The sequence below is a fragment of the Monodelphis domestica genome, chromosome 5 (genome assembly GCF_027887165.1).
Source record: "Monodelphis domestica isolate mMonDom1 chromosome 5, mMonDom1.pri, whole genome shotgun sequence".
Classification (NCBI taxonomy): Eukaryota; Metazoa; Chordata; class Mammalia; order Didelphimorphia; family Didelphidae; genus Monodelphis; species Monodelphis domestica.
This window is the reverse complement of record NC_077231.1, coordinates 30,735,038-30,759,335: the sequence shown is the minus strand read 5'-3', so window position 1 is coordinate 30,759,335 and position 24,298 is coordinate 30,735,038. Positions and strand designations below refer to the sequence as shown.

General features: G+C 48.2%; 3 protein-coding genes across 3 annotated transcripts in view; all 3 read left to right on the top strand.

Annotated features, from left to right (window-relative positions):
* The first annotated feature begins 1,864 nt into the window (after window positions 1-1,864).
* HOXC9 (homeobox C9) lies at window positions 1,865-4,945 on the top strand. The gene is made up of 2 exons (XM_056798023.1): window positions 1,865-2,618; window positions 4,538-4,945. Exons 1-2 carry the CDS (start codon window positions 2,081-2,083, stop codon window positions 4,780-4,782), a joined length of 783 nt encoding a protein of 260 aa, XP_056654001.1. The 5' UTR covers window positions 1,865-2,080; the 3' UTR covers window positions 4,783-4,945.
* Window positions 4,946-8,753: 3,808 nt separating this feature from the next.
* On the top strand, window positions 8,754-16,214 carry HOXC8 (homeobox C8). The gene is made up of 2 exons (XM_056798021.1): window positions 8,754-12,910; window positions 14,443-16,214. Exons 1-2 carry the CDS (start codon window positions 12,475-12,477, stop codon window positions 14,733-14,735), a joined length of 729 nt encoding a protein of 242 aa, XP_056653999.1. The 5' UTR covers window positions 8,754-12,474; the 3' UTR covers window positions 14,736-16,214.
* A 4,799-nt stretch (window positions 16,215-21,013) lies between these two features.
* Window positions 21,014-24,298, top strand: part of HOXC4 (homeobox C4) — a 44,704-nt gene continuing 41,419 nt past the window's right edge. Inside the window, exon 1 of the mRNA XM_056798020.1 lies at window positions 21,014-21,725. The gene's annotated coding sequence lies outside the window, so the exon portion shown is untranslated. The remainder of the gene's footprint in view (window positions 21,726-24,298) is intronic.

The following is a 24,298-nucleotide window of genomic DNA, read 5'->3' as shown; positions in this document are numbered from 1 at the left end:
ACCGAAATAGAGAACTCCTTCGAACTGGGGGCATATTGGAGGAGAAAGGCAGAGTAGCAAGGAGTGGGCCTACAGACCTGGGGTTCCTTCTAAAGTCTTCCCTTCCCTTCTTTCTTTGTCCCCAGTAACTTTCTTGTCTCCCCCCAACTCTGTCTCTCTCTGTCTCTCTCTCCTCCTTTTCCTATTCTTCCTTTTCCCCTTCCTTCCCTCTTCTGGTTACATTTGCTCCCGCCATCCCCAACACAGAGTCTGGGTCAACAGAAAAGAAAATCATCCACCTCCCCTGTTTGGTCCTATCCTGGGGGAGATTGAGGAGAGAGATAGGGAGAAATGTTACTCTGATTTGGAAGTCCTCCTTCTCCCATCTCTGTTCAAACTTAATCTCTTTTGCTCCCCTCCCCCCCTCCATTAGATCCAGGGTCTCCTCCACCGTGACCCTGAAATGTTACCCTCCTTTCTCTCCTAAGTCGTTCTATGCCATTTTCTCTGTGCCAGATCCGACTTGCTCTTGGGGGCACTACTCCAGCCCCAGACTTCTCTCCCTTCCCTCTTCCTCCATCCCTGGTTCCCCACACATCGAATTTTCTATGCTTGCCTAGCTTTCCCCTTACCTATTTCTCTCTATAGGCAGACTGACAGAAAGACAGACACACTGACAGATACAAGGAAGTAGCATGCAGAAGGGTCATGGGGTAGTGGAGATGAGTATACAGATCAAATCATAAGAGAAAGAGGAATGGGGAGAATCAACTTGTCCATTTGATGTAAATAAAGTTGCCTACCTTTCCCACGAAACCATATTACCCCCTCTCATTGACTTCTGTTTATACCCCTTGAAGAAATTGCCTTCTCCCAACACAGCATTGCCTTTTTCTCGTTCCAAAAACAGCCTACACTTTTATTTAATGAAAGACACATTTATGAACAATCAAATGATCCTCATAAAAATTTTATTGACGGACGTAAAAACAAGCTACTTGCCGACGACCAAGGGCTCTCTCCTTCGTGTATCTCTGTCTTCTGTGTGCAGACAGACAGAGTGACTTTTCTTGGGGGGGGGTAGGTTGGGGAGAAAGAAAACAGAACAGAAATGCTGGATTAGGCGAATCCACTCAAGTTGTGTAGGTTTCTCCTCCACTTCTTGAAGCTAGGAAAGAAAGATAAATAGACAGAGACAATAAATTAAAAATAAAGACTCCTATTTTATCTATGGTAAAGGGAAAGGATTTCCGAGGCTACACAATCAAGGTTGAAAAAACTGGCTGCATAGTTTCTACCCTCCTTCATTGCTGTACCCCTCTTCTCCCTCCTCTCTGCCATAGTTTTGGGGTGCGCAGTTCTGGTTAGGAAAAGACCCCCTTACTTCCTGTCTCATCTCCCTGGGTCTCCTCGCTCTTCCCTACAGTGATGAAGACATTGAAATAGACACAGATGTATATGCTATTTAAAAAAAAAAAACAACATGTTTTAAGCCCCACGTTAAGAACTGACAATCGCCTGATCTCTGCTCGCACACAGACTGCGGGAGCATTGGAGCCGACAGAGATAGATTACGTCAAGAAATAGTTCCTCAGCCTTACCTCTCCCATCTCCTCCCCCTTCAGGACACCCTATTCCCCGCCTGGGGCGGGCAGGGGACTGGGGCTAACGGATTTGGGGGAGGTGGTGAAATTTTTTCACCTGGCGAAAAATTATGGGGGGGATAGGGCGTCTTAGGGGTGGCCTTGAAGAAGTGCTGGGGTATCTCTAACGAGATGCGAGCTACCCTGGAGAAGAGAATGAGAGGGGGAGGCCCGTTATTTCCAGAGGTACCCCCCCCCGGTAAAACGCAGGTTCCGGGGATCAGCTGGGGGCGGGAGGGGGGGTGGATAGGAGAGGGGGGAAAAGCAGGGGAAAAAAGCCCCTGCGCATTGATCCGCGCCGTATTTTTGGGTAAATACGATCACGTGGGGGTCGAAGAGCCAATAGGATGCGGGGAAAAGGCTGGAAAAATAATTACCTGCCTTGATTGTTCTGTGAGCAGATAAAAAGTACATATACAGTTCATACAATAATCTTATGTATGTAAAACCCTCTAACGATGTCGGCGACGGGACCCATCAGTAACTATTACGTGGACTCCCTGATCAGCCACGAGAATGAAGATCTCCTAGCGTCCAGGTTCCCTGCCACTGGGGCTCACCCCGCAGCCGCCAGACCCACTGGCTTGGTCCCGGACTGTAGCGATTTTCCGTCCTGTAGCTTTGCCCCCAAGCCGGCAGTGTTCACCACGTCCTGGGCTCCGGTCCACTCCCAGTCGTCTGTCGTCTACCACCCCTACACCCACCAGCCCCACCTTGGAGCGGACACGCGGTATATGCGGACTTGGCTGGAGCCCCTGTCCGGGGCCGTCTCCTTCCCCAGCTTTCCAGCTGGGGGACGCCACTACGCCCTCAAACCCGACGCCTATCCGGGCCGCCGGGCGGACTGTGGCCCGGGGGACGGGAGGAGTTATCCAGATTACATGTATGGCTCTCCCGGGGAGCTTCGGGACCGGACCCCGCAGGCTCTCCCCTCCCCGGAGTCGGACGCGCTGGCCAGCAGCAAGCACAAAGAGGAGAAGACAGAACTGGACCCGAGTAAGTTGGGAGGAATTTTCCTTTACAACCGGCACAGGAGGGGAGGGGGTGGGTAGCAGAGCCAGATTACAACCTCTGGGAGAGGGGGGAGGACTCAATAAAAGCGAATTACCTTGGGGGGCTTTCAAGGACCGGAATGTCTGGGGAAATGTGGGGAGACAGATCAGGGTGAGGGTGGAAGAGTGGAGAAGGGGCAACTCCTCACTTGATTTGGCTTTCATAAAAGTCTGGCCCTGACCACCACTTCCTTTCCACCCCAAGCTTTTAAGAGCTCTAGCTTCACTTTCCAAGAAACAGAGGCAGGGCCAGGCATTGGGGTGAGGGCAAGGTTCGTTTTCTAGTTTGAAGTGGGGAGAGGGAAGAGGTGAGGAAGATGGAGAGATATGAGAGGAAAACCCTCAAGGGAACAAAATCAAAGCCTCCCCCTAGCCCAGTCACCCCAGGGCTCCCTTCTCCATGTGAGGTTCATAAAACAGAAAATTGTATTCACTTCCTTACCACCACCATCATCACCACCACCAAGGGAGGCAAAGAGATAAGGGATCTGAAATGGAATGGGGGTGGGGAAGAATAGGAAGTTGGAGGTGTCAGGGTAGCCAGAGTTGTGAAACAGAAGGAGATAGAAGGAGCAGGGGTCTATGCCACCTTAGCCTTGAAGAAGTGTGGGCTGAGGGAAAGCTGAGGGGGGACAGAAAATAAGGGGTTCGCTGAGAGATAAGCATCTCCTTATGTGAACAGATTGACCACCCCTCCTCAGGGCACTTTGGACAGTGAAAGTACAGAATGATATGGGAGGACAAACTGGACTTGGGGTTGGAAAGGGGTAAGCAAGAAACAAACAGGGCCAAAGTGGGGGAAATGAATGAATGGAGCTTCTGGGGAAGCAGTAGTAAGGTTATCCAAAGTGTCCCTGGGGTAGGAGCAGCATGAGGGGAGGTATGAGAAGGAGGCAGTAGGACTCCCTTCCTAAAGACTCAGGAAGGGTTAGTGATGGCTCCAACCTAGGGCCTAATTATAGCTCTCTGAAACATTTCCCCTTGTACCTCCCCCAGCCACCTCAATAAACCTGAAACTGGAGGCAAGCCTTTCTGAAAGCTTGTCTTGGGGTTGGAGAAGAGGAGGTGGGGAAGATGATGAAACTAAAATTGGGGAAGATAGTAAAACTGAGCTGCCCCTGTCCCCATCTCAGCCAGCATTGGGAAGAGCTATGGTACTCTCCAGGAATGTTCCTGAGTTCTGTCTCCCTAGCATCATCCTGAGAATTCGCCTCAGCAGGGTTCAGATCGAAGCCAGAGCAGGAAACTAACTGGGAGAGAGGAGGAGAGCTGGGAGTTGACTCGGGCTGGAGCTGGGACTCGTAGACCTACTAGGCAAAGGACTTCAGGGTCAGGAAAACAGAGCTGCTGAAATTTCAGGACTTGGTGGAGGGCTGGGAGGGGGGAGGGGGAACATAGGGAGGAGAGGGACCTCGCTATAAAAATAAAAAACAAGAGAGAAGCGTTTATGGGCCTATGAAATGGTTGGGAATTTGGACTTTTTATGAGGATATTCTCGAATTACTTCTGGAGCTGGGGGGTGGGGGTGGATGGGAGGGGGAAAGGACTATGGGTTTTGATAGCTTGGGATTTCCTATAGCTTTAGGTGTGAGATCCTCCAAGGGAAGATATGATTAGGGGAAACTGAGAGCAGCCAAAAATGATAAAAATAGTAATAAAAACATACTCAAATTCAGGTTCAATTATGTGTGTATATACATACATATACGCACACACATAAATATATAAGTTTTATGTAGTAAAGGGCCTGCAGCCTTTTGGTCTGAGACTAGGGTTGGGGTTCAGGACATGGAGGTGGGGTGGGGGTAGAAGGAGGCTAGCTGGAAGGAGACCCTGACCCAGCTCTGTGCCTGGCTTCCCTAGGTAACCCAGTGGCAAATTGGATCCACGCTCGCTCTACAAGGAAGAAGCGCTGTCCCTACACCAAATACCAGACACTGGAACTGGAGAAGGAGTTTCTGTTCAATATGTATTTAACCAGGGACCGTCGGTACGAGGTGGCCCGGGTCCTCAACCTCACCGAGCGCCAAGTCAAAATCTGGTTTCAAAACCGGAGGATGAAGATGAAAAAGATGAACAAGGAGAAAACCGACAAGGAGCAATCCTAAGAGCCAGCGACCCTGCTGCAGCCGAAGACCGCGGCACCGCCACCAACAAAACAACAACAACAAAAACCACACACACACACACAAAATACCCCAACCGGGGCAGGAGTGAGATCGAGAGAGCAAGCAATCGAGGAAGAGAGAGAGCGAGCGAGAAGGCGAGCCCCCCCCCAAAAAAGTGGACCACCTTTAAAAAAGAAAGAAAGAACGAAAGAGAGAAAGAAAAATGTGATTTGGGGGAATTTCAGTGTTGAAAATTTGGTGTTTAGAGTTAGTTCGCCCAAGCGACGAGGTGGCGGGGAGGAGGGGAACCGTGTTCTCTCCTCCAGCTCAACGGCATAGCTCATACACACATACACACACAACATGTGATTTTCTTCCTCCTTTCTTCAGAGAAGCCAGTACTTGAATCTCTATATCTCTATTATTATTATTATTATTAATATTATTATTGTTATTATTTTAGTATCTTATTTGGTTCGTGTCTCTCTTCCCCCGTCTGGGGGTGCCCTGCGTGTAGATTTTGTACAACAAGAACGAAACAAAAAAAAGAAAGAAAGAAAGAAAGAAAAGACACAAGAGGAAAAAAGAAGGAAAAAGAGAGGCCACGCAGCCAGTGGCCCCGAAGCACTAGCGGCCTGGGTTTAAGCTGCAGTCCAAACCGAGCAGGGCTCCCTTCCTCTCTCTCCCTTTCTCCTTTCCTCCCTCCCACCCTCCCTCTTTCCCTTCCTCCCCCCCTTCCTTGGAGCCAGGGCCAGGAACCGAGCCAGAGCCAAGGCCCCAAGCTGGCTCGCTGGCCGCCTAGACGGCTTTTGGGGGGCTTGTACATATTCGTGGGTTCCCTTCTAGTCACACAAAAGTCCTGTATTGTCGTTCTGTTTGTTATGGTAGAACAGCTCTGTGTTAATATATCGAAGTCACTTAAAAAACAAGACATCCAAATGCATCCAGACCTCTTTATTTCTTCTTCCTCTAACCCCGCTTTGGAATTTGAGGCAAACCTTCGACGCATTTGGGGGGGGGAGTGGTGGTGGGAGGGGGCAGGGATGATGAAAACGGAGGAGGAAAGACAGTCTGACTGGGAAGAGCAAGTGACTAGTTTTGCTAGAATGGGGGGGGGGGGGAGGGGGCAGGCAGAGAGACCAAGGAGGCCAGTCTCTTCTACTTACTTCTAGCCCGATTTGGCTGGGGCACGGGGGTGGGCGTGGGGTGGGGGTGGGGAGACATGCCATAGAATGTTTGCCCTTGGCGTAATGAATTGTAATAATTTATGACTACATGAGATCGGAGGGGGGTGATAGGTGAAGATGAAAGTTGGGTGCTGGGAGAAATCCCAACCTGGATCCTTGCCTAGGAGAGTGCCGGCGCTTCGAGGAATAGTTGAACGAAAGGCAGAGAAGGAAGAAGAAAGGAGAAAGGATAGGGGCAGTTTCAGGTTCAGTCAATGGACGGGGTGTATGTGGTAGTGAGAGAAGATTTCAGGGAATTGGGGGGTGGTAAGGAGAAAGGGAAAGGCAGGTTGAGGTAAAGAAGGAGGGAGAGGGAGAAGGAAGAGAGGATGAGGAGGAGAGTGAGGTGCAAGTAGAAGTAAATTTCATTTCGATTTTCTTCACTATGTACCATTCTAATTTTATAATGCCCTTTTTATCCCTGTGAATTTCACTTTGCACTATTGTTCCGGAAGGGGTCAGGCTCCAGGAGGTGGTGGGAAGGTGCCTAGCCTGAATTCATCTGGGATGTGGAGTGGTGGGACAACATCTTATGAAATGTCCAGAGTCAACGAGATCTTTTTTTTTTTTTAAATAGGAGTTTTCATCAGGTCAGGTGAACCCAGAGTATCTGTCTGAAAAGACCCCCCCCCAAAGTGAATGGGTTACTGCCAGAGGACATGTACTGAGGGCACCTTACTATTAGGAACTCCTTTCCTTAAAGAAAAAGAGTTTCCATCCAGCTAATCAGAAGCAGTTCTGAGCAGGCTGGGACAAGCCTTGGTCCCCAGCTCCGCTCCCCTTTTCTTGGAAATCCCCCAATCTGGAAACTATTAAACTCAGCTTGTGTGAAATATGGCCCTTTAATATCTCAAGTTGTCCCATTCTGGTGAGGGTGGTGTTAGTAGTGGACTTGTCTTGATGTGTCCATGGGCATAAAAATTAATATAATCTGAGAGCCACCCTTCATCCATATCCCTCTTCCCCCCCCCCCCAATCAAATCCCTTAAAAGGGAGACTGAGGGGGCTTTGGACACCAAAAGCTTCTCCATATCCTAAACTACTTAATAAACACAGCTCTAATCCAGGCAGGATGAAGAATGTTAAAAGTGCTATTTTTAATGTATAAAGTTTGAGGAGTAAAATCTGACCCCACAAATGTATCAGTCAGGTTGGGGTTTTTCCCACTCCACCCCCAAACAGCTTGGTTTCCCACATTCTTGAAGTTCTTTTTTTCTTTACCCTTTAGAGGGTGCTTTGCTCCCCTATCCTCCCTCTTTTTTCTACCCCAGCTCCACCATCAACACCTTGTCCAATTTCCCTGCCCTTGTTCCTCGGCTGGGATCCAGTTTCATCTTTTATCCTACCACTAAACTTCATTTGAAGAAAGCCTGCTCCTTGATCTCCCTCTTTATTCCTTCTTTTCCCCCACCCCAATCCCCTAGGCCCAGAAGATATGTATTTCCCTAAAATCCTTCCTATAAAGTATCAACTAATCTTGTCGTGTTTCCCTCGTTCCCCAGGGCCCACTCCAACCCCTCTGCACCCGCCTCTCTTCTTTGCATCTTCCATCTCAGTGTGACTGGCCTGGGGCCGGCTTCCCTGCTCCCTCTTGGGAAGGAGAGAGGGAGAAAGAAAGAGAGATAGGGCTAACTAGAGACAGTAACTGGTTCCTATACGCCTGGGTTCGAACTCCAGTACCGTTATAACACTTCTCCTAGTCCTTCCTGGGGCATCCTAGCCCAATTTGTGATTTAATTTACTGTAATTTATGGGTTTTTAAAATCATCTGTGGGAGGTGAAGAAAAGGAAGGACGAGTCGGGGGTAGCGAACTCCCTCCTTCTCTAGCCTTCCCCCCCCTCCCACATCTTCCCCTGTTCCTTTGTAAGGCTAACAAAACCCTAAAGGTTGTTCGACTTCGGGAAGCAACTGATAGGTACATTTCCGCAGCTCCAAAATGCCACTTTTATGGCTCTGTTTGTCTCCTTGAGCTGGGTCCTGAATAGGACTGAACAAAACAGCATCGCTGAGCTGGCTAGACGTCTGGGCTTAATTGTTTTATGGTTTAAATAAGGTGGACGCTCTTTCCTTTGAAATCGGATTATAGGAATGTTTTGTCTACGGGGCACAGAGAACAGGACCTCACTGGCTGGAAGTAATGGGGGGAAGGGGTGGCTTAAAAACAAGGAGGGGGACACACAGAGGATTCAATGTCCCACCTTAGAGTCAAGCCTTTGGAAGAATGGGCCAAGAAAAGGGACAGAGAAGAGGGTAAGGATCGGGATGTGGGGGAGGATGTCCGAGTGTGCATGTGGATGTGGATGCTTGAAATGGGATATGGCTTTAAAAAAACCCAAACCTAAATTCACACTGAACTAAGCTGAGAAGGCAAGGTTTGGACGTGGGGGAAGGAGTATAAAATAACAACCATTGGAATTTTATTGGAGATATTTAATTTAAGGGCTTAGAGATTGGATATCGAGAGATCCGGAAGCGCCATTTCCGACCTACCACCCCAATTCCCTCACACTATTCTTGAGACTTCTTACTCCTAACGTTTCCACATTATTTCTAACCTGAACCTAGCGCGAAGTGCCCGCTGTTTCTGTTTTCACCCCCCCTTCCCCGACTGCGTGCATTGATGCAATTGAACGCTAGGTGGCGCTATTGCTCAATGTTAGAATTCACTCTGCGGGGTTTGTCCTATGCTAGCTACACTTTAGAACTGTTGTGGGGGCGGGGGATGGCGGAGTGGGGGGGAAGTGAAGCGGAATCAATCTTAGCACCACCACACAAATCTAAACAAATATGTATAAATTCTCTCACCTATGATTTGTAAATTAATATCTAATGCAAGCTGGAGAGCGAGGGCCCTCACCCTGTCAGGGAGCCCTCGCAGCTCTGTCTCAGAGGAAAAATAATCTGTTTCCACCAGGAGATAAGAAATAAAATAGACTGCATAATTAAAACACAAACCCAGGATGACCCGGACAAATAGACATAAATTCGTGGTACCAAAGGCGGGGTGGGGAGCAGCACGGGAGAGAAATGCACGGCAAGGAGAGAGTGACGTCCAAACATTTCCTTTATTACTAGCCTAGGGTAGCCATAGGATCCAACTAAATGCTCTGTATTTTAAAGAAGAGAAATCACAAAAGCTACAGTCTATTACAACTCGGTGCTAGCCCATGGCTCTCGAACCCGCATGAACACACACACACACACACACACACACACACACACACAAACACACACACACCGCTTTGCTAGCCGGAGCCTTCTCCCTCACCACCCACCCTCGGGGGATCCAGTCGCATTCCAAGACACAAAGCCGGAGAAGAATGCGTTTATAGCGGTGATTTCTCTGGACCATAAAATGTCGAGATATTCTCGCTCCCCCCCCCCTAAAAAGATAAGGCAAAGAGTCTGAGAGCTGATTAGGTTGGCCTGGCCTCCTATGGGGCAGGAAGGTAAAGTATTTATGACATTTCCCTGGAATACTGTCCCTCATAGTCCCCTGAGAATTGTGGAATTCCAGAAATATCTCATTTTGGGGAACCTGCTGAGAGATCTCTAGAGGGAGAGCACCCACCTATAATGCACCCCTTCTCTACATGCACCAGTCTTTCCTCCTCACCCTAACAACTTCAGCAATCACACTTTCTGATCATCTTCCCTTTCTTCCAAGGCTTGGGTTAGGTGTGGGGAACTAAGAGATCCCATGAGCTCCTTCCAAACAGGCACCTTTCAGAAAATTCCCTCTCTGCCTTTCTCCATCCCCAAATGTGCTCGTTTGGGTTGCTGGGGTATGTGTGGTAGCCGGAAGGGAGAAATGTTCCAGCCGGTATAGACCAAGCTGAATCAGTTGTGTTTTGAGTATGGTAGGGAGGGGATCCCAAAAAAATCTGGATTGAATTTCTGATGGAGATTTTCTAAACAATGGTGCAGATTTTTCATAGAAAAGCTCTTTTCTAGGTTCTTCCTTTCAAGGCAATAGAATTTCACATTTTCGGGGTTTTGCTGACACCATATTCCCTGAAGAACATTGTAAAAATGGAAGGAATCTGAGAGCTCCCAGGTTATTTCCTCAGTAGTCCCTTTCTTTTGGGCATTCCCCATTCCTTTCTCCATTCTTAGATCATGTTTTTGGGAGGGGGCAAGAAAAAATATTTTCAGTTTTTCCCTTATACAATCTTAAATCTAGGTTGGAGGAAAAAAGAAAACAAATTTCTTTGAATTGCAAAGGTTTCAAGATGGTCCTATGTGTTACTGTAAGTTGAGTGGATATATGTGTGCATATATAACCTACAAATATGTAAACGGAAATTATGTACATATACAGTATTATTGTGTGCATAGTAAGCATTCATATACAGAACAGTATGGTGTATGCACAATGCAACGAACATAAAGCTAGGGAACGAATATGGCATATTATGTAAATATCCGTACATATAGAGATGCCTGTCTTGTGAAATTCATATAGACTGTACAATGTGTATTTCTATATATAAAGAGTATTGTATGTATAATAGTTTTATAATAACTTCACATGCAAAGGTGGAAAATAGAAGAAAGCCCGTTCCTGTTCTCTGCCTCAATTCCTATACACAAAGCCCACAAGTATTTTTCTTTCTGATTTTCTGTATATAGCTAAAGCTTCATATAGATGTCTCTCTAGCCAGATGCTAAGTGGATTGCAATTCTCTTTTCAATGGAATTAACTTGAATTTGTTTTGGGCCAGAGGGGAAGTGGAAAGAATCCCCTAGAGAAAATGTTGGTAAATATATACAGAAGCTCTGTTGACATTTTTCCATCTCATATCCATGGTTGTGTGAATAGGTCTGGAATGCTGAAGGAGAAGAAAAGAAAAGGAACAAGTCTCTTTTCCAGAACCAGATAGTTCCTGTTTTATTGGAAGATGAGGTTATTAAAGAATGGGTGCTGATTCCTATCCTGCAGTCCCCTCCAGTTCTCCAAAAGAATAGAGGTCTCCAAAGAGCAGATATTTGGGGAGCAGATTTAAAAATCAGGTTTTAAAGTAAAAAAAAAAGGCCAGGGGATAAGAGATGATGGGGGAGAGGGAGGGGAAGAGGATACAAGACAGGCCTTTTACCCCCTTAAAAGAGAATAGGAAGGACAGCAACAACAAAACCACCTGCAAAAAGGCGTCAGAGAGCAGCCCAGAAGCCTAGCTTCATCTCTGCCATTTTTTCTTTTCAGCATTGTTCATGCATGTGTGTGTGTGTGTGTATGTGTGTGTTGGGGGACAGTTATAACATACAAGCTATCTATCTACTTTCTCTACTTCCTCTAGTTTTTCCTTGGACACCATTTTCTCTGGATAAGGAGAGTTCAGGATAAGTTTTTTTTTTTTAACCAGAAACCACCCAGCACCCCTTATGGTCAGAGAAAGTGACCTCTGTATCTCATCCTTGGAATAATCTTAAACATACCAGTTCCACTGAGCTACCCTTTGCTCAAGGTTCTAGCCCTTTGGGAGAAAAGGAAAGAGTTCGCCATTGCACATGACTAGGGAGGCAGGGTGTGTGTGTGTCAGGGGTAGGGAGTATTGAATATTGTAGCCACTGTTTTCTCCCTACAATTACCCTGGTTAGGAGATTCTCTCTTTAGGGTGGGGGGCTTGGCCTCCATCTCCTGGTGACCCATTCCTCCTCCTGAGGTTTCTGTACCTGTTGAGGTAACCTAAGCTGACCTGGTGACATGTAAGCATCTCTCTTTCCCTGTGAGAAAGGCTGAAGGGAGAGAAGGAAGGGGGTGGAGGAAAAGGCACCTTCAAATAGGAAATCGCACCTTGAAGCATCAGCCCCTCGCTGCTAGCTCTGGTTTGCTCACCCCCAACACACACACACGCGTCTCCCCATCCCTCCTCTACCCCTCCCTTCCTCCCTCCCCTTCCTCCTTCTAGGTCCCCCCCTCCACGAACCCCCCAACTCTCTCTCTCTCTCTCTCTCTCTCTCTCTCTCTCTCTCTCTCTCTCTCTCTCTCTCTCTCTCTCTCTCTCTCTCTCTCTCTCTCTCTCTCTCTCTCTCTCTCTCTCTCTCTCTCTCTCTCGCCTGTCTTCATGTCGTGGATTGATGAACGCGAATCGCGTGTAAGCGCCGCCACCGCCGGGAGTCTGAGGAATTCGCCTGGGCTGTTAAAGGAAAGAGCGAAGTGAGAGAGAGCGAGAGCTCTACCTACCGACAGTAAGGAGAGACGCCGGCAGCAGCCAGCCAGCCTAGCTCGTCGCCTTGCTCGCCCCCTTAGCCTATGGAGCTGCCCTGAACGAGGGCAGAGGCAGACAGAGACAGGCACCCAGGCGCGCCCCCAATCCGTCCCTAACCCCTAGCCCAGCCTAGCTCAACCCAGGGGAGCCAGTAAGCCTGGGGTTTGCATCTGGGGGGGGCAGTGTTTCGAGGTCTCGGGCGGGGGGGTATCAGGAGTCATAGGAGAGGGGGCCGTGGGGTTTTCATGCTCCCAGCATGAGCTCCTACTTTGTCAACCCCCTGTTCTCCAAATACAAAGGCGGTGAGTCCTTGGAACCGGCGTATTACGACTGCCGGTTCCCTCAAAGTGTGGGTAGGAGCCATGCCTTAGTATACGGCCCGGGCAGCACGGCGCCCAGCTTCCAGCACGCCTCGCACCACGTCCAAGACTTCTTCCACCACGGAACTTCGAGCATCTCCAACTCCGGCTACCAGCAGAACCCGTGTTCCCTCAGCTGCCACGGAGACGCCTCCAAATTCTATGGCTACGAGGCGCTCCCCAGACAGCCCCTTTATGGGGCTCAGCAAGAGGCGAGCGTCGTGCAATATCCCGACTGTAAATCCTCCGCCAACAGTAACAGTAACGAAGGACAAGGGCACCTAAATCAAAACTCGTCTCCCAGTCTCATGTTTCCATGGATGAGACCCCACGGTGAGAAGTCTTTTCTCTTCCCCTCTCTGTCGCTCTCTCTATCTCTGTCTCTTTCTGGGTCTTCCCCCCTTCGCCCCCCCCCCACTTTCTTTTTGTTCGCATTCCTTTTTTCCCCCGGTTTTGGGTCTTCCTCTAAACCCCTTTCCCTCCTCCCCCCCCCCCCACTCCGCCCCATTTGTTTGGGTGGGTATCGTTGTTTCTCTTTGGGCCCTGAGAGCAGAGGGGGTTTGCCTGGGAGGGTTTGGGGAAGGATAGAAAGGGGAGGAGTGGGGGAGGTGGTGTCTGGGTGAAAAGGGTTAAAAAAAATCCCTCCCCCTACCAATCTATAAAATAAAAGTTGGTTTTAGGGCAAAGTGTAAAGGGTCTTAGTTCCCTGGAGGTTATTAGCATTCAGAAGCCCTAGCTCTCTATACCGCTTAGGGCCCAACTCAGAACCGGAGAGACAGGGGGACCAACAGTGTTGTCTGGGGAAGGAGGTAACGAGAAGTATCCTTCCAACACCGCTCTCCCCGCCCCCAGCCATCCCAGAAGAGCAAAGGAGATCCCAATGGTCAGGATTTGGACTTGCTGAGTTCCCCTTTTCCCCCTCTCAAAAGGGTCTACAAAAGCGACTTCTCCCAACTTTGCTCAACTTAATGCAATTGGCAGAAGAGGAAGGGAGAAAGGGGTGTCCACATACAAATTCCACCTTAAGGGCATGTCTCCATCTCTCTAAATACACAAGCAGGAAATCTGTCCAGCTCCTAGTTCCCTATATTTGTCCCGTCACCCACCCCCATTGGTGAGAAGCACTGCATTCTCCTTCCGACAAGAAATAGCTGCAGAATGACCCTCAAAGTTATCTCAGATTTTAGTTCTAAGCAGGGTGGGTCTCATTATCCCATTTCGAAGCAAAGGGGGAAAAGAGACAGAAAAGTTATTGACAGGCAGAGCCTGTGACTAATCTGGTGGTCTCTAGTTAGCAATAATTTCAAGCCATAATACATTTTAGTAGATTAATTATTTTTCTTATTGGAAAAGCACTAGGGAGAGAGAGGAAGGTAGGAAGAGTGATACACAAACCTTGCCATCCCCCTCTGACTTCCCTCTTTTAGCCCCCTGGCTTCCTTTCTTTTGGGGATGATTATCTCCCCAGTCCTCCCCTCCAAAAGCTAACATAGAACAAACAACAAAGCTTCGGAGGTCATTAAGGGAGACAGCTTGGAGGTAGCCGTGGTGGTGGAGAGAAACTTGCCCGGTCTCCCTTTCTCCTAAAAGCCCCAGTTATCAAATCCTTAGTGCCCCCTGGCCCTACTCCCCACCTCCGTCTCCGCCTTCCAAGTAAAAGGGAAGTCAAACCAAACGAGACCAAAACAAAACAAAACAAAACCCCAAACTTCCCTTTTTCCTAGCAGCATTTTCCCCCATTTCCCTTTCAAGTAGAGGGAAAGCAGCTGAGGGGGAACCTTTTGAAAGCGAAGGAAAGAGACACCCATCCCCCCCCCCCCCTCCCGACTCCTAGAATAACAGGTTTGGGGTTTTGTTCTGTTCAGCTCCCGGGCGGCGCAGCGGACGACAAACTTACAGCCGGTATCAGACCTTGGAACTAGAAAAGGAGTTTCTCTTTAATCCATATTTGACACGAAAGCGACGGATTGAGGTCTCTCACGCTCTGGGACTGACTGAAAGGCAAGTGAAGATTTGGTTCCAGAACCGGAGGATGAAGTGGAAAAAGGAGAACAACAAGGATAAACTTCCTGGAGCCCGAGATGAGGAGAAAACAGAAGAAGAAGGGAACGAGGAAGAAGAGAAAGAAGAGGAAGAAAAAGAGGAGAACAAGGACTGAAAGGGGGAAAAGATTTTTTTTTTCTTTTAGCAACTCCCTTGAAGTTTCGTTTTATGGTAGAGGATAAATTGAGAAGTTTACGACTGTCATTCGCTTTTATAGAGAATAGAATGAGACTCACAACTGTAACTACCTGTCAAATACTTGTAACTCTGGTTTTACGATCATTGGACTTCCCCCTAGCTTTATATTTTTGGGGGCTGGGGAGGGGAGATGAGGGTGCTGGGATGGTGCTGGGTGGAGGCGGGAGGAGGAATCTAGACACATAGAAAAGTTTTGGCTCTTGCCTCAACAAGCTCCCCACAACCCCTACAAACATACACACACACACACACACACACACACACACACACACACACACACACACACACACACACACACACACATGCTCCTCCAGCCTCTCTCTTCCCCTAGTATTTCAGATCTGTCCCTCTTCCTCTCTGCTCTCCCTTTGGATATAAACTGCAGTCCCACCTCACTGCCTTTTTGGTATTTATTTTTATTGGGGAGTCCTCCCCCCAGGCTCTGAAAGAGCTGAGGGAAGAGGAGAGGGGGTTCCTTGCTTTTTCTTCTGTGCTGTGGTTATATTATTAGATTTCCCCCCTCCCCTCTCATTCATTGTTCCTTTTGAGGGAGGGGAAGAGTCCCTACTTAGAATGACTCCCTTGACTTTTCCTGGAACCTTAGGGAGACCTGACGTTCTGCTACCCCCACACCCCTAGGAAGCAGAGATCAGTATGTAGCCTCTCTCTATAGAATTTCTTCCAGTCAGGCCACGGTCAGTCTCCCAGCCAGTGCTCTGTGTTTTCTGTTGTCCAAAGAGGCAGCAGCTCTGTGTCCAGCTTCCCCCAGCCCCTATATGTGTTAGCTCTCTGAAGTAATAATGATGATGATGATGATAATAATAATGATAATAATAAATCTTTAATGTACTACCTAAAGGGAACCTGCAATAATCTTGAAGAAAAAAGAAAAAAAAAAGAAAAAATTCCCATCCCAGGAGGGAGGGGGGAAAAAAAGGGGAAAAAGAAAAAAAAGAAAAAAAACCGTTATAAGCCTCCAGCGTATTGTATTACTACCTATAGAAGAAAGCCCTGCTTTGAGAGTATTCGTATTGCGGTTTTGTTGTCGTTTGTCGCTGCTTATTTTATGAAGAAGGTGCCCAACAACTAAAACTGCCTAGCTCACCAGTACTGTGTGTTCCTTTATTGTGCTTTGATACCCAGTAGAGTAGGAACTAAATTGCACTGAATGTATAGTTAACTGTCTTGAACTATCTGTTTATGCAACGTGCTCGAAAGAAAAGAAAAAAAAAAGATAAAAAAATATATCTATAATAATAATTTCTGGTCATTCGTCTTTATGTCGAGCTATGAATGTAGATTTTGTGTGGCCACAGCCCTGTTTCTGGTCCAAGTACTTTGTATTGTATACGTGAAACATAATAAAAACAAAAACAAACAAGGAGAAAAACAAAAATCGGAGCCCAGAATGAGTCTCCTTCTCTTCTCTGTCCCCTCTCTAATGTTCTCTCTTCTCTCCATCCTGTACACTTTCTCTTCTTTCTGCAGACAGCTTGGGGGTCTCTGGAAGTTCTTCCTGGGTATGGCTTATGACTGGAATAAGTGTCAAATTAAGCAGAACTGAGAGACAGGACTCTCAGCTAAATCTAAAGACGGTAGATGAAAAGGGGTGCATCATAGGATAAGGGGACCCTACACTTGTGGAGGAATGGGGAAATAAGTCAACCTAGTTTTCTTCCTTGAGCAGAGTTTATTTCATTGTCTGAGTTAGAAGCTAGTTCTTTGGGCCTTGTCCCGTCTTCCTCAACCCCCTCTACTCTCCAGCTTCCATCTCCCATCTTCTCCCAAACCAGACAAAAAGTCCCTCATGCACATGTCTGATTTTTCTCTTTCCTAAGTGGGTTAAGGGCAAGTTATCAGAAGAATGGGAGCATAGAAAGAGGAAAATAAAGTGTTTTTTGAGAACCTTTGAGTACTCTCTTCCCATAACATCTCTTCCCCAGATTCTCTCAGATATAACTCTGGCATCTGTGGGAGAAAGGATAGTTTCTGTGTGGTTTGTTCTTTCAGAAAAAAATCTTTGGGACAGAAACAATCTTGATTCTATAAAGGGGAATTAAGATTGGGGGGGGCAGAGTTGGATGGGGGGGAAGAATTGTCTAAATTGAAGGTTAGTGAGAGTCTAAGGCAAGATAATGAGCAAGGATGAGTCACATAATCTCCAGAGTTGTTTGATCATAACTCCTTTCACGGCTTCATCTTGGCAATTGGCTAGCCAAGCCCTGCCCTCAGTCTAATGCCAGTTCCTTGAAGATCTAACCTTGATGAGGATGTCTAAATCTGTGCTCAGATATCTGTCACGAGCTTTCAGTTCCATCCTTGAGCTGGCTTCATGGTATCTGGGACAAATTTCCTGCCTCTCTCAATTCTCTGAAGATAAAGGGGGAAACAGGACCAAGTCAAGAAAAAGAAGCAAAGGAGGGAAGGACCCCTCAGGGGTCTTGGAATAAGATTTCTGTTTATAACTATAGACTTCTGGTCAAACAATCCCAAATTCCAGAGATACAACTAGTCTGACTCAGCTGGTACTCAGGGGCAAGGGAGACTGGACCTCCTGGCTTTAGAAACCAGACCCCAAACAATGAAATATTTTTAAGTCTTGGAATGGTTTTCTCTTTGTTTTTCCTCCTTCTCTTCTTTCTTTCTTCCCCTCCTTCCTCTCTGCCTTCTTTCTCTCCTTCCCTCCCTTCCTCCTCTCCCTCCTTTACAACTCCTCTCTCCTTCCTTCCTTCCTCCCTTCCTTCCTTCCTTCCTTCCTTCCTTCCTTCCTTCCTTCCTTCCTTCCTCCCTTCCTTCCCTTCCTCCTTCCTTCCTTCCTTCCTTCCTTCCTTCCTTCCTTCCTCCCTTTCTCCCTCCCCTCCCTCCCTCCCTTCCTTCCTTCCTCCTTTCCTTCCTTCCTTCCTTCCTTCCTTCCTTCCTTCCTTCCTTCCTTCCTCCCTCCCTCCCCACCCCCCAAGTTGGTCAATCATTTCATCTATCTAAGCTCGGGACAAATTTCTCATCACAGTTTCTGTCAAGAACCCTCCCTGGTCTCTCTTTTTGGTGCGCAAAGCTCTTTGCTCTGTTGAAGGTTTTGGGATTCATATTCGAAATGTTTTCTTACTATTGTTATTGTTTGCTTTTTATTTCTTTATTTGGGGGCAGTGGTGGTGTTAGCACTAAGATTTGGTCATTTGGAAATAAGGAGACACGTCTTGGTTATGAGGAGTTAGCAGAGAGGTATTGAACCAAATCGCACATCTCTCGAAAATCCCACTCATGCCCTCCTTCCTCTCTTGGACCCCATGTACGCACCGAGCCAGGTAATCAGCTCCTCGTGCTTTCGGGTGCTCCTCTCGGAGGTTAGGAAAATGTCCATTTCTCTAACCTCCGCTGGAATCCTCTCCCAAAGTCGGGTGCTTTTACCAAAAGGCTAGGGAGAGAGACTGGATACTTGGTCAATGCATTTATTTATTAGCAATAAGCATCATTTAAAATGTTAAGCACCCACAACGAAGTTAAGGGGGAAAAAAGGAAGAAAACCCGCATTAAATGGCTCGGCCTGCTCCCACAACCTCTAGGAACGACTTTGTCTTTTCCAATCCATTCTACAATTACTGCCTCGGCCAGGCCCAACCTGGCTCCTAGAGAGTGACTTGGGAAGGCGGAGAACCCCTAGGGCGCCTAATCCTCGGCATCTTTTCCGGGGGGGGCCCCTGGGAATAAAGCGCTAACTCTCAGGCTGCAACCTAGAGAACACCTCTCTTCAGCCCCCCTCCCATCCACCTCTCCCCACTTTCTTCTAAGGAGTGAAGAGGAATAGGATCCAGTTTTATGGGGGAAAGTAATTGGGAGCGCAGTGCGCTCGCTGTCTTTAGAGCGCCGTCTCGCAAACACTCATTGCCGCTGTATTACCGGAATGGGGACCATTCCGCCGCCTGGAGAAAGGACTCTCCCTCATCCTTTACTTTTTTTATTAGCCAATCAAATTTGCTTCGGAGAGCTATTTGTGATTTGTGAAAAATAGTATCTTTCAAAATGCTGAGTTGTAGCATCTTGTTCATTTCGCCCTGAATTTATTATTCTAATCTCCGCTGCTGAGACAAGATAATGTAGCTATTAAGTTGGGGGGAAATTCGTTTCTCTTGATTTTTTAGAAAACTCTTCCCCCTGGTTTTCTCTGTCTCTCTCGCCCCACTCCGAGAGGAAATTACATGGGGATGAATGCGGGGATTTGGCAGGGTGGGTGAGAAGGGAGTGAAGTCGGGGTGGTGATGGAGGGGAGGTGGGGGAGGGGAGAACGTTAGAGATGTGGAGCTGCAGAATTTCGATCTCTGGGGTCGGTCTTCACATTTGCACCAGAGACTGGGGCTCCCGGGGTCTGTGATTCTCTCTCAGATAACCGTCATGAGGATTTTCATGCGCTTAATCTTTGCCCGTCTAGGACAGGTTTCTCTCCCTCCACCCCCACCCCCTAAAAGAGAGAGAGGCAAAGGGACAGGTTGTGCCCTGAATTGAGGAGCGAAATTTCCGGTGAGCTCCAGGCAGTGCTCCCCCATTCTTCGCTCTGTCTATTGTGAGAAGCTGGGCTGGCCGCTTCCTCCTCGTAACTTTTAACTACCTGTTATAAAATTTATGGGTAGGTCTGTAAAGTGAACAAGGTACTGTATCCGGCTGAAAGGGCTGGTTGCCTACTAGGAAAGGAGTTTGGGGAGGCAGCCCCCTGCGCTGGGGAGCAACAGGAACCCTCTTTTTACTAAAGAGACAAGGAGAAATCAGGGTGGATATTAATGAGAAGGTCGCCCAAAGTAGCCAAGGCCGGGCAAAAAAAAGGTGGGGGGGAATCTCCCCGTTCCCTGAGCGGGGAAGATACAATATAGATAGGATGATGAAAGATTACAGCGAACTCTCCCCCTTTTTCTTTAAATAGGGGAAATTCACTTTGCAATGAGTGACAAGAATCGGGGTGAGAAGATACATTTTTTCAAGAGCTGAGCTAGGCCTTACTTAGGTTAGGCTATCTTTTAAATAGCGAAGGGCAGAAATTTTTTTAATGATAGAGGCAATAAAGGGGTGGATGGGTGAGACAGACTCGATGCCAGGTCTTTCAAATCTCCAAGATTGGGATAGGAAACGGACAAGTTGGGTTTTTATTGGTGAGAGCGGAACTTGAGAAAGAAAGAAAGAAAGAAAGAAAGAAAGAAGAAGAGAAAGAAAGAAAGAAAGAAAGAAAGAAAGAAAGAAGAAAAGAAAGAAAGAAAGAAAGAAAGAAAGAAAGAAAGAAAGAAAGAAAGAAAAGAAAGAAAGAAAGAAGAAAGAAAGAAAGAAAGAAAGAAAGGAAGGAAGGAAGGAAGGAAGGAAGGAAGGAAGGAAAAGAAAGAAATGAAATGAAATGGAGATGAGAATGAGATCTGGGGAAGAGGAAGGCTTCAGAAAGAGAAAGGCTTTAGATCAGTGATAATATGGAAGAATGCAGTTTGGGGGGTAAGGAGGCGGGTGGAGAAAAAGGGAAAGCGATGGAAGGATTATTCGTGGCTCTCAAAATTTTGAGAATGCTTTGGTAGCTTCTTCTCCACCCTTCTTCCCAATTTCCCACTATATGATTTTAGGGCCTCTCAAGTACTTTTCGGAGTCTTCTTCGAGGGTCGTAACTGGGAGGAATAGATCTAGATCAAGGAGTCGGAAGGGCTAGGGGGTGGGCAGTGATGGGGTGGAGAAGAACCAAACCGTTGACCTCTAATTTCTGGATGAGTGAGGAGGGAACTTTTTCTGGATGTGTGTATGCGTGTTTTTTTTTGGGGGGGGGGGGCGTATTTCCCTTGGATCCTGCCAGTGGATACGGTGAAGAGACTAGACCCTAACCTTAGGAGGTGTCCATCTAGCTTTCTCTGAGAAGAAATGAAGGAGATAGGAAGGAGAGAGTCCCTCCCATTTTCTCTTGTATGTGAATTCACGATCTTTCCAGTCAGCTTATTCTGCTCATCTTTTAAAATTAAGAACTTCCTCGTTTGTCTTTAAAAAATATTCCTTTGGGGGGGGACGTATAAAGGAGGAAGAATATGACCCTTAGAGCCCATCCTTCTCGTGTCCTCCTTCTCTCCTTTCCCCAGTTTCTCCCCCTTGCACATCCAGCTCTGTCGACTCTGGGGAGTGGGAGGTGGGTGAGGGTGTGGTGGGGGGCTGGGGGATGCTCCCTCTTGGAGAGAACTGGGTAAACATGGCGACAGCGGCTCCCATTTGCACACGCTACACAAATGCATCGCATTCCCGGTTGTTTGCAGAAAATTTACAGCTGAGTAATAAAAGTTTACGATCGACTCACAAGTTGGATTGGCCACAAGAAGTCATGTGGATTCCATCCATGAACGTGAACTTTTTATTGTGGTTTGTCCGTACGGAGAGCTCCGCAGAAGAGTCCTCCCTTTAAGAGCCTAACCATTGCCAGTGAAACCAGAACTGGGCGCTCCCCCTTATTAATAGTATTTCTTTTATTAGCCTGATTATTCATTATTTTCTCCCCTCCCCCCTTTTTTCCTCCCAGGTGGAGTTGCCAGAATCTGGGGGCATCTGGGGAGGGGGGGTAGGGTAGGGTGGTGTGTGTGTGGGAGAGGCAAGAGCTGCCGGTACCTCTCTGCCCCCCTTCCTACACCCCCTTCCCCCCAGGGGCATGGAGAAGCCAGGGAGAGAAGGAGTTGTAAACTGCAAAATGCCAATGCCTTCCCCCTCCCCTCCCTTCCTGGCAACTCTCCCTGATTTTATTAGGCTTCTTTTTATTATTATTATTAGGACAATTTTTTTTTATATTCTCGGGAGCTGAGACAGACTCTCAGCAGCGGCACAGAATGAGAGGGAAGACGAGAAAGAGAGAGAGGGAGAGAGAGGGAGAGAGAGAGGCAGAGAGAGAAAGGGAGAGTGGCAGCAACGCTGGGTAAGTGTTTCCTTATTGGTTCAAATGTGCAACTAATGATCCATAGCTGGGTGACTGTTTAAAGATGAGGATATCACTAGATTCTCTTGACTAAAGAGGAATAGGGGGCTGGCTGGTTTGGTGGGTAAAAGTGGGGAGGGAAAGTGTGTGGGAGACAGGAGAAAGAGGGAGAGGTGGGGAGGAGGGAGGGAGAGGAGAAGGAGGGAGAGAGGAGGGAGCAAGATGGGGAGATCGAAGAGAGGGGTGGGAGAGGGAAGGGTGGGAGGAAGGGAGAGAGAGGGGGAGAGGGAGGGAGGGAGGGAGGGAGGGAGGGAATGGGGTTAAATTAGAGGTATGGGTAGGGAGGGGAAAGTATGTATTGTGATGTCACCATCTCTGCTGAGGTCTGATGTGTTTGGAGAGATAAGGAGATGGAGGTCTTGCAATTTGCTGGGCAGGCCCGCGTTATAATGAGGTGGGAGCTGATGGGGCCTACCCCCCTGGTTTTGAAAACTGTCTGCTCATATACTTATGCTTCGTGGACTAATGGAACTAGAAAGAAAGGGTAATAGAGGCTGAAACTCCAGAGCAAAGGGGAGGAAAACTTCATTTATTAATTAAGAAACAAACAAGCAAGCCAACCCCTCCTCCCCATAACCCCAAACAAACTTTTCAGCGCCCCCCTCAGTTAAGTGAGTAAGCTGGAAAGGATGCACATGCGCATTGCGGGTGCTCGGCTCTCCTCCCAAGCAGGAAGCGAAATGCACAGAGCCGGCTGGTCCAAGTTAATTGGCAATTAGGGGAGAGACTGGTGGCTGGGTGCAAGTCAGCTGATGGGGGAGCTTCCCACCCCCTCTACTCCACCCTGTCTCCCCTGTCTTCTAGGATAGAACAGAGAGCCAAGGGAGGGGGGAGTGGAGGTGGGGAGAAAGGGGAGATGGGCTCGGTAGGGGGAGGGGATTCCGTGTGATTCAGGCCAGGGTAGCATTGGATGCAAACAAAAATCAAGAAATTAAATGAAAAGTCTTTTCCCCTCGGAAAATTTAAGTCTTTTCCTCCCAGCCCCACCCCCGTTTCCCCTCCTTCCCTAATAATCAAACAATCTCCCCTGTTCCTCCGGGCGAAAACTGATCGTTTTATGGATGCACAGGAGAAAATCCTGCTGCGTTGGCTCCCAGCTAGGGCAGGAGGGCTGGAGAGCGGAACAGAATGCTTCCCAGCGCCCCGGGGAGCCTCTCTGTTCGAACACGCCTCTCTGTTCCGGGCTGGCCTGGGCCGGCCCGAGCCAGGGTGAGAGGCCTGGACCTAGGGGGCCTGGGGATAGCGTTGGAGCTTCGCAGCGGGGATTTCGGGGGTTTGGATCTGAATATCTGTGAGTCTTTAGCTGTCGGTCTTTCGGTCAGGAAGTCCAAGGTGGCGTCGTCTCTGTCCCCGATTCGGATGTTTGAAGCCTCCTGAAAGGGGACAGCTCGGCGGGCTGGCTGGAGGGGCTCAAGGGATTGGGGAGGGGACTTGCCAAGCCAGCCAGAGGTACTTTGAATACTGGTAATAATTGGTGCTAATGGCATGTTGTATAGTCTTTAACCTAACACATATGGTTTCATAACACAGGGGCTTAATTTCTTCCAAATGTCCATTCCTATGAATGTGTTGAGATAGGATATATGGCATCCCTCGATGTTCCAAAGCTCTGGATTGGCAAAAGGGGGACATTGCTCTATACTGGTGTGCTCATGATTACGCTAGCCTGCGCGTGTGCCCATAAAAACACTCATCTCCAAAGCTTAACTACTGAGAGCACCTAGATTTGTTTACCAGGAATTCTGGAGAGTCGCTAAAACCTGGCAGATTGGCATAGTTACAGATCTCCTTCAATTCAACTCCAAGAACTCCTTCCTCAGCCTCCCCAACCTTTCACCCCCTGCACCTTCCCCCCAGAGGTTTGGGTCTTCGGGATAGGGTGGGGGAGGGGCGGCCCAGCTCCTGGTTTCTTTCTTGTTCCCTTACCTAGTAGTAAATCCTATTGGAACACAAGGGGGGAAGGCCCAGGGAAGAAAAAGCGCCCCCCCCCTTTTGGGGACAAAAATAAAAAACATCAATGCAACTTAGTCTAAGTCAATTGAAGCCATTTTTGTTTGCCCTCGTTCTCAAAGTCCTTTCCCCAACCCCAAGTGGTCCTTTCCCCTCCCACCCACCCCCAAATCTTCTCCATTCTGCACTAGACATAAAGGCCTTTATGGTGGTCTCTGGGGGGAAGAAATGGGATTTTCTCTCTTCCCCCTTCTCCCCTCCCCATAGGATTTGTGTGTCAGCAGAGGCGTCAGGGCTGAGGGGCTAATTTCGCGTTTCTTGTTTACGAGCTAGAAAAGGGCTAGGCTCTTTCCAAATGGGCCCGAGGCCGCAGCTCTGCTGCCTTCCCCGGCTCTTTCGCCCAGACTCTGGGTAAGAGAAGCTGGCCGCGCCCCGGGGACTCAGGCCGCGCCTTCTATTCCCTGTCCCCTGCTTCGCTCCCCAAAGCCCCGGAGTCTTGGGGCTCAGACTGAGGGTTGGCAGACGATGGGAACCTGGAATGGCCAACCGTGGTGGACAGAAAA

What these genes read in the sequence shown, in the direction of transcription:
- HOXC9 (XM_056798023.1), top strand. Translation starts at nt 2,081, where the DNA reads ATGTCGGCGACGGGACCCATCAGTAACTATTACGTGGACTCCCTGATC. An exon ending in GAAGACAGAACTGGACCCGA is followed by an intron (nt 2,619 to 4,537) that starts GTAAGTTGGGAG and finishes TGGCTTCCCTAG; the next exon opens with GTAACCCAGTGGCAAATTGG.
- HOXC8 (XM_056798021.1), top strand. Translation starts at nt 12,475, where the DNA reads ATGAGCTCCTACTTTGTCAACCCCCTGTTCTCCAAATACAAAGGCGGT. An exon ending in TCCATGGATGAGACCCCACG is followed by an intron (nt 12,911 to 14,442) that starts GTGAGAAGTCTT and finishes TGTTCTGTTCAG; the next exon opens with CTCCCGGGCGGCGCAGCGGA.